The following is a 16,910-nucleotide window of genomic DNA, read 5'->3' as shown; positions in this document are numbered from 1 at the left end:
AGCTCAGCAGTGAGCCGAACATGGGTTGATAATGATGATCTGTTTCAGAGTTACTGAGGCGCGTCATCTTGTTAAGCGGGTCGGGACTCAGCTCTTGGGCGCTGCAAAGAGAACCGCTCACGATAAAAAGAAAGGTAGACAGCTCTACGTAAAAGCTTATTAAGTGTTAGCTTTAAGCGAGGCGGTGGAAGTAATTTGAGTAAATTAGTAAACCTAATCTATGCTCTACACTATACATAGATCTTTTTATACTGCGCTTTACAGAACAGCATTTTTTAAATGTATTTTTGATAATTTTGAACAACAAAGACTATCTATATGTAGAAAAAGTATCTTTTATTGAAGGAAAGCATCTAAACGGGTTGGCATTAATGAACTTTGGCTTTAAGTAATGGTTTTTTTAGTGATAATGACCGACAATACAACGGAATTTAAGAAAGTATATCAAACTCGAACCACCTACAAATTTAGCCGTGTTTCATAATCGATTAATATGAATAACACTCACGATAGTTTAAATTCTAAAAAAATACCTACAAATTATCATTAATTAAACAATACAACAACAATATTGTTGTTGGTAACGTATAGTAACGTATATTTCTGTTATAACGTTATTTCAGTTATAATGATACTTGAAATCGTTAAGATTTTCGATATTAACTTCCGAATCCTATCCATTGTCTTTGGTTACTAGTCGGCCTTAGTTGTGTCTATCTATCTATAAAAATATTCGTATAAATATATTATCCAAACATTCAACTTTATTACAACGGCACTTAATTAGCACAATCGACAGATTTGCGCTGTCACATCTAGGCTTTTAGATAAAATAGTACACGCAAAAGGCTTTGCAGGCCTATTGACCTTTATCTGCCTGCCAAGTTTTGGTAAAAGTGTAGTGTCCTCTTTCAGTATCTATAGGACAAAGTTTGGTGATGTTTGGACACATTTGGTTTTATGTTTATTAGGTTGCGGAGCAGACAGGGTGTCACGGGGATTTGCTGGAAGACGACCTGGCACCGTGCCTGCGAAACAAACCCCTTACAGAGCTACTAGCTATTCGGCTTGATCCGCCGCGCTTCCTACCCGGATTTGCCCCATTTGTCGATGGCACCGTTATTGTGAATCCATCTTCCGTAAGTAACTCTTAATACGTGTGCTATATATTAAAGTTACAGTCTGTCTAGCAAAACTATCTTTGAATTTCATGTTATTAATATTTTTATCCTACCTTTGATTTTCTTCTTGTTTAGTAGGTAGTAGTATTAGTAGGTAGTAGTATTAGTAGGTAGTAGTACCTATTTGTAAAATCCTATGTACGTATGAAGGCGATTGGTATGTATGGTGTTTGGCTGATGATGATGTTATAATTTTTTTTTAAGTATGTTTGTGTAAAATGTAACTCACGCGAAAAATGTAACATTTTACTGAGAAGTATTTAAAAATGGCTGGTTACAATAAATTTGTTTAAAGAATAAAATTAGCAAAATAATTTACTTAAAAATAAATTTACATTAAAGTAAAATTAATTTATTTTGCTTTAAGTCTCGAATTACCTACTATCCCAAGATACTTTTCTTTTAAGTGAGCAAAAATAAATGCCAAATATACTAAATAATAGATTCAAAAGATGCTTAAGTACTCTCAAAACGTTTCTTTAGAATGTATCTTCTTTTGATTCCAAATGTACCTAATATTTTCTGGACGTCTTTTTTAAAAGCGTTGTTGCGATAAAGGAGCCACCAATATTTACAAGGGTCTTAACGAGTAATTAGGAATTCAATACAACTAAGTAGCTTTACATTGCGACTCCCGAGACGGCGAAGTTGTTAACTGGATTATCTAAACATTTTATATATTTAGATGAATAAATTTTCAATTTAGCAACAACAGGAGAGTTTTGAAAATGAATTATAACTTAAGATATTATCTCAAAAACAAGTTCTTATTAGCGATGTCAAAACTTTAATATCACAATAATGGATTGTTATATATTATATTTTATGGGTGCAAAAATGACCCATTAATATATACAAGGTACTTGTATCTACTAATTAAGTAGTATGACCTACTAGATGTTTTTTTGCGCTGTGTTTTATTTTTGTTCGGAAGATTGAATTGAGTTCTAAAAACTAGAAGGGTAAAAATTCGTTTATTAGAATTAGAAGAAAAAAAAACAACTAAACAAACTAAATATTTTTGAGGCAGGTACTGGTTATGTGAATCTCTTGCTACCTACTTATGTACAACCCTCTCCAACACTACACGATAAACATCAAATGAGGCTTTATCGTCCGAATACATAATGGGAGAAAATAATTTACTTTATATTGTAGTAATATATTATCTTCTGCAGGCAGCTCCTCCATCAGATAACTCCAGGCTAGGAGCGGGAGCAGCCGCAGTGGCCAGCGCAGCCGGTCACGAGCTAGCTGACTTCCCTCATAGAGAACTTCTATTTGGCCTCACTACTACAGGTGAAGGAAGTGTTAAGAAGAGGATATTTTTTAATATTACAGCTAATAAATGTTATTCAGATGACTAATGATGTTAAATGGAAAATCATACCATATAACAGGTCAATATTTCACATTTAGGGATATGCTGCGAGTAGGCTTCGAATATTGGTGTACATCTAAAGACATGCTACGAGTAGGCTACGAATGTTGGTGTACATTTAAGGACATGCTACGAGTAGGCTACAAATGTTGGTGTACATTTAAGGACATGCTACGAGTAGGCTATGAATATTGGTGTACATTTAAGGACATGCTACGAGTAGGCTATGAATATTGGTGTACATTTAAGTACATGCTACGAGTAGGCACGAAAATAAGTGTACATTTAAGGACATGCTACGAGCAGGCTACGAATATTGGAGTACATTTAAGGACATGCTACGAGTAGGCTACGAATGTTGGTGTACATTTAAGGACATACTACGAGTAGGCTACAAATATTGGTGTACATTTAAGGACATGCTACGAGTAGGCACGAAAATAAGTGTACATTTTAGGACATGCTACGAGCAGGCTACGAATATTGAAGTACATTTAAGAACATGCTACGAGTAGGCTACAAACATGTAGGTACATTGCACTGCCCAGTCTTCGCAACTTTAGGTTATTCTGTAACAATGTTCTTATATCTCGCAAGTGCGAGTTTCAAATTCACCTCTATCTCTCTCTGTCTAACATGATACTATAGACTGAGATAAATAGAGGTGATTTCAAAACTCGCACTTGCGAGTTATACAAAACATAGTTACAGAATAGCACTGCAGGCGTAGATGAATCTGTAATTACATCAATCAAATTATAATAATATTGTGTGTTATTCTTTGAGTTTGCGTAAGTTACTTACTTTGGACAAAAGACTTTATAAATTGCATTACGTGAAACTGTGTACTCGTAGGTACGTACTACGTAGTGACGTTATTTAACGAAAATTTAATATGAAAATATGCAATATGATAACAGTCACCGTTTGCACGTTATACAGTGATATTGCTAACGCCTCATTCGCACGAGAGCTTTTTTAACTAGGAAGCTTTTTTTTGAGAAGTGTTGCATTTTCAATTTCGGGCGTTGGAAATAGACCTTCATTTAACTTCATGCTATATTTTAACGCTTTTTTAACGTCCGTTAAAAACTCTCGTGCGAAAGGGGGGCTAAAAAACTATTTAACATAAAAATTAAGCCATTTGAATATATTTTAGAGAACTTTTCTACATTCTAATTAAATATGAATGCCGCGGCGGGCAGCTCGTAAATTTATGTAAATGAATGACATGCCATTACTTGCAGAGTCTTACTTGGAATTCAATGCTCAAGACTTGGAGTTCGGTTTCAACGAGAGCCGGCGGGACCGTATTCTGCGCACCTTCGTCCGCAACGCTTACTATTACCACCTCAATGAGATTTACTCCACCCTAAAGAACGAGTACACCGACTGGGACAAACCCGTGCAGAATCCGCTTAGCGTGCGCGACGCTACGCTCGAGGTGCGCACATTTTAATTTCGTTTAAAGTTCGTGAAAGAACTTTCGGCTTTCATCTTACTTTGTGAATTATAGGAATTTACTAACAGATTTTTTACGATGTCTAAAAGAAGTTGGGCTTTTGCAAACTTTTGAACAAGTAGAGGATTTTATTACAAGCTGTAGGTAGCATAATAGAATGATGTAAGTATATACCAAGTTTTTGTATTTTGGCTGTTTTATATGACGAATACTATATTGATTATAATAAAAAAGCAAAAAATACAACAGTATTTACGTGACCCGTATTCAAATATTTTTGATGAGGTTTAAGATAATTTTCTGATTGTTTCGATAATAGGTATTTTTTATAAGGACTTTGTTTTCAAATCAAGAGCTAATGAAATAATGATTGTTTTTGGTCTAAAGGTCGATCGATAGAGGTAAAAATCGTTTTGGGCAGCTTGCGTCCGTGGTTATGCTATGAGTGTACATAATTGGCGTACATTTCTTGAAAATATTATGCTTTATTTCTATTTAGATATATTATTTTATAAATATATCATTTCTTAATTACTGTTTATACACCGTGAGTTTCCTTCGTCTTAAACTGAAATCCCGCATAATGTATGTTATCCATTAGTGTTGTTAAAAAAAAACAAAATATATTTCAAGCAGCTACGATTGTAACAAACTTTCAAAAATCGATTATTTTAAACATCCTGTATTTTCTAATAAATATCGGGGGGGTTTACAGACGGTGAAATTAGCACGCTGCACGGTGTATAAATATAAAAAGTATAAAACATTTTTTACTACAAGTATCTAGAAGTGCTGCGGGAATTTTTGGCTACCTTACAAGGCTTACAAGAATAGTGATACTTTCCCCTATATTCCTTCCAAAAGCTGTTTGTTTTACAGCGAACATACTCGTATCGCGTGTTCCGTGCTCCATTTTTAACGGCCATTCCTTTGTTTCCCGTTGATAAGGGCGCAGGCAGGCAAGGTGGCTGAATTCTCTACGTGTCCCGAGGCGTGATGATTAATGAACTACGTCTTCGTCCCTGACTTCCTTTTAAGATTCCCGTTTACAAAGACGACTCTAAGTTGAATACAATCTATCATGTTCAAAAAGAAAATGAGACAAGATATTGTCAGTAATGTGAAACTTGATATGAAAAATTTGAAATATTAGTATTTTTACTGCACATAACATATCACTATCTACAGACTTTTCCCTCAAAAACGAAACTTCTTAGTACTGGCTGTGCCCTGCGGTTACACCCATAAATCCCGTTCCCGTGTGAATATCGCAACCTAAGTAACCTCATCATCTAGATCTTTAGAGCTTACAGCTTCTGGCTTCGATTTTCAACACCATAAAGACTCATCATCATCATCATTATAAACCCATATTCGACTTACAGCTGAGCTCGAGTCTCCTCTCAGAATTAGAGAGGGTTAGGCCAATAGTCCACCACGCTTCCCCGATGGGGATTGGCAGACTTTACACACGCAGATAATTAAGAAAATTCTCTGGTATGCAGGTTTCCTTACGATGTTTTTCCTTCACCATTTGAGACATGGGATAAAATGCAGAGAACTGAAAAATTTGAGGTGGACGACCCGGACCGGATTCGAACCCACGCCCTCCGGAATCGGAGGCAGAGGTATCCACTGGGCTATCACGGCTCATAAAGACTGTCGGAATAGAATTTAAAAATTGGTGCATATAAACAACTTTTTTGAAGTGATTCTTTTGATTAAATAAAATATGTTTTATAGTAATATTTGACGGACCAATCGGATGGCCCACTTGTAAGTGGAAAACCACAGCCTACAGAGCAACACTTTGCGGAACCCGCAAATAATACATCCTACAAAGTGACCGACCGACTGACACCCTGTGTCCATTAACCTGAAGCGTAGGTTAAGCCTCATGCGCCTGTAATTAAACCGGCAACCATTCCCAGACTGACAGACACACCTTTTAGCAACATAGCGATGTTGCATTGTGGTAGAAAAAGGATTAGCGCTAATACTTCTCCACAAGGGCTTTGTCACTACATCTAACGTATCTAGCTATCAAGTCAATAATTAAAAAAATAAAAAAAAACCCCTGCTCGCACCTAGACATTCGCCTCGCGTATTTTGTATAGCGATTAAATAATAACGTTTTTCTAATTGTAGGTTTTTTAATATGGCCATGATATAAGTACCATTCGCTCAACTCTTGATGAGCCCTTGAATTTGATACTCGTATCGCAATATTCGAAAAAAAAAATTTTAGTCATCTTGAGTAGCGAATGATAGCGTCTCACAGTCATCATGTTGGTTTTTTTTTTAAACTTAACCTATCTAAGAACACTTGGGTTATTAAGACAAATCTAATGATATCTTAGTTACGTAAGTCTGTTCAGAGGTTTGGCAGATATGAGGTAATAGAGAATATATCATAGTTACATACATACATACAAGATACGCGCGAAAAATATTTTTGGCTGGTGGGAAGCTTCGGCCGTGGCTAGCTACCACCATACCGACAAAGACGTACCGCTAAGCGATTTAGCGTTCCGGTACGACGTCGTGTAGAAACTGAAAAGGGGTGTGGATTTTCATCCTCCTAATAACAAGTGAGCCCGCTTCCATCTTAGATTGCATCATCACTTACCATCAGGCGAGATTGATTAGTCAAGGGCTAACTTGTAGAAAAAAAAATAAAAAAAAAACATAACAATTCTTGCAGTCGGGTAAAATGGAATGGAAGTGAAGTCTAGCAGTCGCCCTCAGAATACATTTTCTGTATTCTGAGCAGTCGCCATATCCCCATAGCTATTACGAGTACATTTGAGACATTCGATCTTGATTAAAGCTACCAGTGGTTTTCTCCATTTGCCAACTCTTGCGATGTACAAAGGAAGTAAATGGCTTTTACATTCCTGTGATAGCAATTAAAAGTTAAGTGTTACAGTAAAAGTGCTCTATAACGTTCAAAGTCTAAAATTTCCAATAAATAAGTAATGAAAAGCGTTAAGCGCATTTATGTGTACCTACCACGGATTCAATAGCGGTAGATTTAGCGTTTTGTATGTGTTTTGTGATTCCTACATAACATTATTATAGCGTAGATAATTTCTATCGTATATTCGGTCATATCCTATCCTCGCCAGAATTAACAATTCTTAAAAAAAAAACAAAAATATTATTGTACTCTAAAGCGAAAAGTATAGTAAGCCTTCAATGACGCAGCCATTACTACACGGTATCAGAGGATCTTAATTAAAGGCTCGAGCTGTTTTCGCAATTTACCAATCATTCTCGTGATACAAAGGCAGCAAATGGCGTTCGCGTACCTTCAACATAATACACTCGTAGATATTGAGGGTTCTCTTACAGAAGACATCATACTTATCTTTGTAAGTGATGCCACAGTTCATTTCCATTTAGGTATGTTGTTTACTGTATGAGATACGGGAATAATAAGGATCTGTCTCATTGGTTCCATGGTTAGCTGCTCATCTACTGTCCTGTCCAGGGTTCGAATAAAAGGCCAAAAAAAATACATTATTGGGAATTAATTACAACAAAATTCTCTTTAGATGCCTGGACTTAGAATGTTAACGGTATTGGTACGTTTACAAATTTTCTCGGAGGGTACAGCCGTCGATCCTGCGCCTGCTTTTTCATTATAATACCTTTCAATTTAGCTTTTCATTTCATCATATTATTTTTAAGCTGTTTTCCGTAACAGACACAACAAGGTTAAATAAACAACTTATTTAAAAATATAGTAAACAAGGTACTCCTATTGCCAAGACGACGAATTTTCTAATCTTTTTAACTTGTATAATTTTACAAGTGTTCCGCTAAAGTTTGTCTTTTTTCTATTTGGTCAAATAAAATCGAATCATGTTAACTTGATTGTAACATTATAACACTACTTAATTAATAATACAAACAAATGTTTTAGTTTTACAAATAGAATTCATTTCTATCGTGTGAGATGTGTACTCCTTTTGTGTGAGATAAAGAGAGACAGAGACGAATTAAACACTCACTGACAAGTTGTAATAACATAAAATTTAAAATTTTTAAACTCCGGAATGTCATGAAATTATTAATTACACTATCAATCAAGTCATCTTTACTCTCTTTCGCTGCGCTTTCATTCGACCTCACTCGTCACCTATACTATAATACAAAAAAAAAACTAAATTGAAATCGCTTCATCCGTTCGGGAGCTATGGTGCCACAGACAGACTGAAAGACAGACAGACACGTCAAACTTATAGCACCCCTCTTATTGCATCAGGGGTTAAAAGCATCGTTACAAATAGCGATATAATAGCGTTTTTAGAACAAAGCCTTTCTCGTAGACTGAGAGGCTATACTTACTTTCTGACATTTGACCGACTTATTGACAACAACTTTATCTCATCGCTGAAAATATTTTGGAAATCACTTAACAAAACACGTTAATAGTCTACTTTGGAGTAAACAACGCTTAATTGAATTAATACTAAATTAGCTCGGGTAAATGGGATAGTGTATGGAGGTAGACCATATATTACGATAAATAGACAGTCGTAATAAATTAGTAGGTATGTATTATACGGGAGTTAAAGCTGAATTAATTTGGATTGGCTTAATAAAGTTTGTTTTAATAAGCCGCGTGTTCTCAAATTTGCATTTATTATGCTAAATGAGTTTCAATTGACAATTTTTGTTTTAAATTAATAACCGTTCGTGTTGGTACGATCACAATAATAATTATATTGAACATCAACAGAGCAAATTAATAATTTATTAATCAATTTCTCATTGCATAATCCATAGCTTGTCCGAGTAAAATAAACGAGTGTTTTTAAATGGTGTTGCTGAATGCATTTTTAGAGAGACTATTAGTCTTTTAAAACTAATTTTTTTTTTTCATATTTTAGTTGACTGTGTAAATGCTCTATGATTGGTCACCAGCAGGCTTATTCACTATCTTTGAAGTATGCTAGTTGATATATACGAAATTAAGATTCTAGGAAAAATTTCACCTGATGCTTACTGGTGTTTATCACACAGTATCTAAATGCCATTTTGTAAATTGATTTGATGTTTATTTAAATAGGTTGATAATAAAGACCAAAATATTAAAATTAATCTCATACACCTTGCCTATGGTATTGCGTAGACCTGTAAGTTGATAACTGAATGGGAGGAAATAAAATATTAACAACCAATTTTACCATCCCGCACTGAATTCCCATTAAAAACCATTAAAAATAGACTTTTGGTGATGGTGAGTGTGTTACCAAATTTATAGAATAAGTAAATTTTCAGTCAATTTTCATTTTAATGATTTTTTAAATCAGCTTTAAAAAAAACTTTAATGTAGGTAATATTATAGGACTGGGCCTCCCTTCTTATAAGATAGGAGATTTGGAGCTAAGACCCACTAAGCTTTTCCGATGCGGGTTGACGGGCTTATGGTGATAATGTTTGACTTTGTAACGATCACTATCTAATGGTAATTACCGGGAATCTAGTTTATTATACTCCCCGAAGCACGGTGATGCAACAACACCAACTTCCCAAATTCGGGTTACCTAGTATCTGATGGTAGGCCATGATAGCCTAGTGTATTTATTTACCTCTGCCTTCGATTAGGAGGGCCTCCAACCTCCTCCAACTTTTCAGTTATGTGCATTTTAAGAAATTATCACGCGTGTCTCAAACGGTGAAGGAATAACATCGTGAGGAAACCTGCATACTTGAGAATTTCTTAATTCTCTGCAGAAGTGAAGTCTGCCAATCCGCCTATGGGCTAACGTTTTATTAGGCTAACCCCTCTCATCCTAAGAGACTCGTGCTCAACAGTGAGCCGAATAGGGGTTGTTTTTGATTATCTGATGGTGTTAATATTTATTTTTGTTGTAGATATTAAGCGACGGGCGCACGGCAGCGCCCCTGATAAGGCTGGGTTATCTCCACGCGTTGCGCGGTGGTACGACTTACTTCACACACTTCCACCACCTATCGGTAGATAAAGACTACCCCCAGGTAATTTACATTTACAGCTTTTATTGTTTCTAACAATGCATGTATAACATACTTTATTTCAGTTGAAAAAGAGAGTTGAGACCTAAAAAATGTTCACAAATAAAAAAAAAAGAAAAAGGTCCATTTCAGTCTTGTACCCCGTATCATTAAAATTGCATAAATACAAGGATTTTATTAAAGTTTATTAAAGTGAATAAATTTAAGTAAATAAAAAGAAATAAATAAAATAAAACCCAAGTTTTTGAGTTATATCAAGATGGCGCCCTTAAAGCAACTATGACATGACAATTGACAGCAAACGTCAAATCGGCTACTGCATTGAAAACGTCATCAATCCGTCACGTAATACACGTGATAATGTTGCATTTCTTGGGAGAGAATGAATATTATTTCGAAAGAATAAAGTAAATTCGTAGATTTGTATAATCAAAAATAGTTAAAAAAAATATTTTCTTTTATTTCCGCCAGGGTACAATGACTGATCCTGGGCTTCATACAATTTTGGACCATCTCCTTTACGTTTTTTATAAGCAATGTTTAAATAATTATTACTATCTATAAATCCTGAAATTGATTTAAAGTTTTTGTTTATATCAATTATAGGAATACATAAATGCTTTAACTAGACTACATAACACACACAATAAATAAACTATGTTACTTGAAAACTGATATAAAGTTTAAATTAAATTATTTAAACTTTATATCAGTACCACTGACCCGGAAGTGTGGAATTTAAAACTTGCAAAATGAAACCACCATCATAAGTTCATTTACAAAAACAAATAAAAAAGGGTATAAAATGCAACTGTTTTCCATAACCGAAACGAATAAAAACTATTTACGAGTGTGTTAGTTGTTCTGCTATTTTTATTTGAAAATAAAATGAAACTTAAGCTTTTTGAATAAAATTCGTGTCACCGACCGGAATTACCTATTTACCATGAAACATAAAAGGCTTTGGTAAAACCAACAAAACGCACTTTATAGCGTAGTATTAAATCGTGTGTATTGTGTGATTTGAAATATCGAACTACCTGTATTTTATCCAAAGATTAGACCGTCAAATAAATTTTGGACAACGCTTCAGAGTTACTATTATATACCTTTTTGATATCAGTGTAACATCCTAACGGACAATTGTACGTGCTTCGGCTTACTGTTTTAAAATAACTAGGAGCGGGAAAAGCTTAGTCGCACGCTGTTTTATACACGCGTCTACTGATTAATGATCAATATTGTCTTTTCCTCTCCAATGCAAGATGTTCAAGGTAGGAGCAGGATTGGTAAAACAGCAAAAGTATGGTTGGAGATGGATTCTATAGTCTCTCTCAGATTTTATGCCACTGATGATTTGAACATGGAACAACTTTTTCCTTTATTAACATGACCAATATTTCCTTATTCTCTGTAGTAAATCGTAAAGACTGTGGCAGGAATGTGTATTGCTTTAGTAATTACAACGGGCGGGAATAGAACCCGAGACTTCTTCGGCTTAAGCCCGGCACCAGAACCGTGGCGATATTTAGGCTTTAGTTTATACCGCTAAATTTGATCAAACTCGATTTTGAACTGTGACTATTGCCAATATTTATAATCAAGTTTCATAATATGTCGTACGGAATGTTAGATTTTAGGAAAATAATATCAGACCCAGTTAAAACACCAGGAAAAAACACAAGTAGCTATATGCTTACATAATAACCGTGCAACTTTAAAATGGCGCTTCAACTCTTTGAATGAAATAGGTTTAGGCACGTATGTTTCCGACTTGCTGCGGCTATTTACCGTGAATGTGAGCATAAAAGCCTTTGCTCAAACATATGGAGGGGAACTTTTAAGTATAATATTTGTATGTGCGCTTTTGTCAGCTTTTAAATATGCCGCTTAATGAGGCTCAAAAGTTGTAGTGGGGCTTGAGGTATTTTAATACAGCACATTATGGTTTAATATATCTATTTATTTGTACTCAGCGTTGTGCACACCGTATTATAAGCATGGGGTATACGTTATTAGACACCATAATAAATATACATTTTCACGGAATTAAACACAATTTTGACGGCCTCCGTGACGCAGTGGTATGCGCGGTGGATTTACATGACAGAGGTCCTGGGTTCGATTCCCGCCTGGGCCGATTGAGGTTTTTCAATTTCAAATCAAAAAATCATCAAAAAACGATGTCGGGTAGAAATCGAAAGGAATGTGGATTTTCCTTTTCCTCATCCTCCTTCTAACAAGTTAGCCCACTTCCATCTTATTATCTTAACATCATCACTTACTATCAGATGAGATTGTAGTCAAGGGCTAACTTGTAAAGAATAAAAAAAAACAATATGAAATACAAGTAGGTTTTAGAAAGCCACGTAAGTTACCCGATAACTATTTGAAAGAGGCAGTTGTAAAATCACATGACACTTCACACTAATATTATAAAGGCGAAAGTTTGTGTGTGTGTAAGTATGTTTCTTCTTCCCTTACGCTGCGGCTACTAAAGCGATTTGGCTGAAATTTGGAATGGAAATATATTTGACTCTGTATTAACACATAGGCTACATCCCGAAAAATCACAGTTCCCGCGGGATTTGTGAAAAACTGAATTCCACGCGGATGAAGACGCGGGCGTCCGCTAGTTGCTTATAAAAAAAAAACTAATTTGTCAATAGCGACCGGGATCCGTCCATGGCGAGGACCTGCCCTACTTCCTGGGTGTTCCTCTGGCCCTGTCACATCATCAGCAAAACTTCACGCAGCAGGAACAACGGGTTGCCAAGTTATGCATGCACTACCTCGCAAACTTCGTCAAATATGGGTAAGAAATGTGATTAAAGTACTAGCGGACCTGGTCAAGTTTCGCTTTGACTTAAGTGAACTTACTTCTTCTCTACCTCTACTCCTACCCTAACACTACCCTAGCTTAAGCTTACGAATGTATCAATTATACCTACCTCGAACACGAAACGCAAAAGTTCGAGTTATTGAGTTCGACGAATATGAAGGTTTTCGACTTACGCAAATTTTATAGGAAAATATTCGACTTGGTATGTAAAGGTTCCTAATCCTATCATTTTAGAACTAGAAAGGAGAAATAAACGAAAATTTGCTAATGCTACGTCATGACCTACTCATAAGGGAGACAATTTAAGATCCATTTACAAAAGAAATATTATTTACTCCGATAATATTCATTTCAGAACACATGCTCCTGAACAGAAGGAACCCCAGAGTTAAGCCTAATTTGGATTACTTTAGTATTTCAGTCGAGTACGAATAATTTTTGGATTTATCGCCAAAAATCGTTCGTACTCGACTAAAATACTAAAGTAGTCTAAACTAGGCATTATGGGTAATACTCCCCAGCAACCTTAAAGTTTAAGCTTTGAGCAGCACTTGTAAAAAATATCATAACTACATACTGTTTTATTCTTGAAGTCTGTGATTTCTTTGAGCTATAGAGGCTATTTAATTTAAAATGTTGCTATTCTAGAAGTTACAAAATTAAAGAAAACTATTTTCGTGATAGATATTATTAGCATATTCATATATAAATGTAACACGATCTAATGTAATACGATAGCGTAGAGATGTACATTTAAAACGTACTGGACTCCTTCGTACAGAAGTGTATGTCATTAGTTTCAAATGGACTCTCCTCAAAGGAGACATTTTAATTAACAACAAGATGAAGCACTTCTCATCCCTTTGAAAGAAAATTCAGTGGCTGTAATTTAAATAATAACTAATTAGCTACTGAAACATTAATAAAAACTCACAATGACTTTTTAAACTATCCTTAATTAATCTGAGAGTGAAATAAGCAATATAATTTACAAAGGATACTTTAATAAATTTCAATGATACTTTTGTTGTTTTATGATGAAAATGATCACAACTAAAAATACAAACCTAATATAGTAGGTAGTTATATAATTTTAAATACATTTTATATGACAGCAATCCAAATGATCCGTCTGCTACCCCGCCGCCCAGCCCCGTGATGGGGGAGCCACCCCCCCTCGCCCCGGACCAGACGCCCTACTGGGACACGTACGACACGATCAACCAGCTTTATATGGAAATTAGTACGTCTCCAAGTTTTTTTTGCATCATAATAACGTGTTAACGAGAAAAACTTTTAATTAGGTTTACATCATATTTACTCACAATATCTTATTGACGTGACAACGTGTTATAATTCGATGGAGCCGGCCGATCCGAAATCCGATCTAGGGTTGCCAACTTTTTTTACAAGTATATTCTGATCGATGAAGATTATTAAACAGTATTTTAGAAAAGCGAACATTTTCTTTTGAAAAATGCAACCATTCCATCAGTATTCTCTAATGACGTTGTCACGTTCAACTATCGTTAGTAAACCGACTTTACAGACAACCGATTTTTTGTAATCGTTTTGGCGACATAAAATAATATTTACTTGACTTACTTTATTACTAGCTGTTTCGCGGTTTCACCCACGTGGTTTCCGTTCCCGTAGGAATACCCGGTATAATATATAGCCTGCTGAACTTCCTCGATAAATGCGCTATCTAACACTGAAAGAATTTTTCTAATCGGTCAAGTAGTTACTGAGATTAGCGCGTTTAACCAAACAAACTCATAGTTCAAATGGAACTATGATAAAGGACATCACATTATTATCAGATTGCTATATATATTAGCCATAATTCTTTGCCAGTAGGGTAGTAATTAACTCTATACGAAGCTAACTCAACAATAAACGATTTTTTTGAGTAATATAAGTAAATAAAAATTAAAGTTTAAAACTTTTATTTACGTGAGTAAGAATTATTGTAAGCAGATTTTGATTTGTGCAATACAATTAATAAAAAGAAACATAAATGTTTATCACAATATAGGTCAGTAAAATAGAAGAAACGCCAGCAAAAAAGTGGTCAAGGAAATACTTATCTCTCTAACAGATCTGTTCTAGTGACTCTCGGGAATGGAAGAGGTATGTCGTTCATTAGTTGTGCCCCCAAGGCCCATATGCGAACCTTAGTTGGGCGAGTTTGTTAAACGTAAAAGACGTGTAATTTATGTCACAGTAGGCACTTACTCAGCTCCCAATGTCGTTTTGAACCCTCGTTAATTTATTCCTGTAATTTAGGTAGCAAATCCGAAATGAGGAGTCACTACCGCGGTCACAAAATGTCGCTGTGGCTATCTCTCATACCGCAGCTTCATCGCCCCGGGTCTGACTTGCCGGACGCGGCCATGCGGCATCATCACTTCCAGGACGACAATGCTAATTATTACGAGGGTAATTATATTTTAGCCTGTTGACCCTTAACGTGGTGTGGTGGGCGTGGGCCCAAGTTCCAAATCCTCTTGGCTGTAAATAGGGAGACCAAACCTTGTAGCGGATGGAACCATTAAATCTGATGAACATGCTCATTTATCATTTTGATACTGCTTTTGAATAACGTCGTTTGTACTTTTTACAATATTGCATAATATTAATAAAAATATTACATTGATATTGTACAAAAATTATAAATATAGGTTTATTTTTTTTGTTAAAATGATGATTTAACCAACTATATGATTTTAAGCTAAGGTAACTAATGAAAATGACAACTTATTTTATTGATTAGCAGACTATAGTAATTTTTCTATTTCCCTTAATAAAACAGATAAGGAAAAGTAAACAAATGGAACTGCGTACATCAAATACTGTAAATTATAACATATACACAATCATCATTTTTCTTGAATCAGGTGCAGTAAGAGCTCAGTCACTATCGCGCGCGCACGTTCCACACGTAGTCAATATTGACATCGGAACGCGCGGCGAAGGGCGAAGCACTTCCCCCCCACGAGCTGCGCCGCCGAAGCCGTCTCCCGCCCCACCAGCGTCAACAGAGTGCCCTCCAAACGCTACCACTACACCGATGCAGCCCGACGATGCTCTTCTCCGAAGACTTGCTTCTTCCCACTACCAATCATACACAGCAGCCTTGACGGTAACCATAGCCGTCGGATGCTTCCTCCTCCTACTCAACGTTCTTATTTTCGCAGGCATCTATCATCAGAGGGGCTCCCGGCCTCGGCGGTGCAAGGACGATTTAGCCGAGGCCGGGAGCTCATCATCCTCCGACAATTACGATGGAAAATTAGATTACGACGTGCGTGCGTTCGACGGTAAAGGTTTTGGTTTTGAGTGTAAATCGGCACACGTGCCTCGCGGTTCAGGTTCCAAATTTGATTTACGGACGTTATCGGACTGTGGGGAGCCCACGTTCGGAGAGTACAGTTGTTATGACGAGAAACATCGTGCGGCGCGTAGTTCGCTGCCAGACGTGAGCGTAGGCAGCGCGATAGAGGCGGGGAGTGTTGTTTGTATCGATACCCAGAAGCCAGATATACAACGAGTGGACGGAAGGAATCCTGATGCTATAGGAAGGACTAGCACTTTTGAACCGCGTGTGGTAGATAGTTCTACTCAGGTTAAATTTGGACCAGGAGACTCGTCTGATAATTCAGAAAACAACGGTGACTCTGAAACTGGTGTCGCAGGAGGATCTGGTATTTTAAGAGTTCCCCCAGCACCAACAACTCCGGTACCGCCCGGTATCATGAAGAAGAGGGTGCAGATACAAGAGATATCCGTATGAGATTTAGAAAAATTGGACACTGCCGAAATTGTAGTGAACACACGAACAAAGTTGTGATTTATAGAGTTTTTCTTGTAAATATAAATTAAACTAATAATATTATATTCCCAGCCAAATGTGTTAATGATCGTGTAAATAATGTAAACATAGTGATGTAATGTGTGTCTGATATGGAACCACTGGTCCATTGGTTGCATGCGAATACGCTGTAAATATTATGTAGGAATGTAAACACGTGAAAT

The 16,910-nt window shown here is 36.1% G+C and overlaps 1 protein-coding gene across 1 annotated transcript in view; it reads left to right on the top strand.

Moving 5' to 3' along the window:
* Window positions 1–16,904, top strand: part of LOC112047420 (neuroligin-1-like) — a 119,219-nt gene extending 102,315 nt beyond the window's left edge. The window contains exons 8-16 of the mRNA XM_024084545.2: window positions 49–134; window positions 972–1,139; window positions 2,360–2,480; window positions 3,810–4,006; window positions 9,911–10,033; window positions 12,700–12,845; window positions 13,988–14,115; window positions 15,162–15,314; window positions 15,773–16,904. Coding sequence (XP_023940313.1) covers window positions 49–134; window positions 972–1,139; window positions 2,360–2,480; window positions 3,810–4,006; window positions 9,911–10,033; window positions 12,700–12,845; window positions 13,988–14,115; window positions 15,162–15,314; window positions 15,773–16,668 — 2,018 coding nt within the window. The 3' untranslated portion in view covers window positions 16,669–16,904. The remainder of the gene's footprint in view (window positions 1–48; window positions 135–971; window positions 1,140–2,359; window positions 2,481–3,809; window positions 4,007–9,910; window positions 10,034–12,699; window positions 12,846–13,987; window positions 14,116–15,161; window positions 15,315–15,772) is intronic.
* The last annotated feature ends 6 nt before the right edge of the window (window positions 16,905–16,910 follow it).

The sequence above is a fragment of the Bicyclus anynana genome, chromosome 3, assembly GCF_947172395.1.
Source record: "Bicyclus anynana chromosome 3, ilBicAnyn1.1, whole genome shotgun sequence".
NCBI classification, from domain to species: domain Eukaryota; kingdom Metazoa; phylum Arthropoda; class Insecta; order Lepidoptera; family Nymphalidae; genus Bicyclus; species Bicyclus anynana.
The sequence above is the reverse complement of the archived record's forward strand: the minus strand, read 5'-3'. Positions and strand labels throughout refer to the sequence as shown.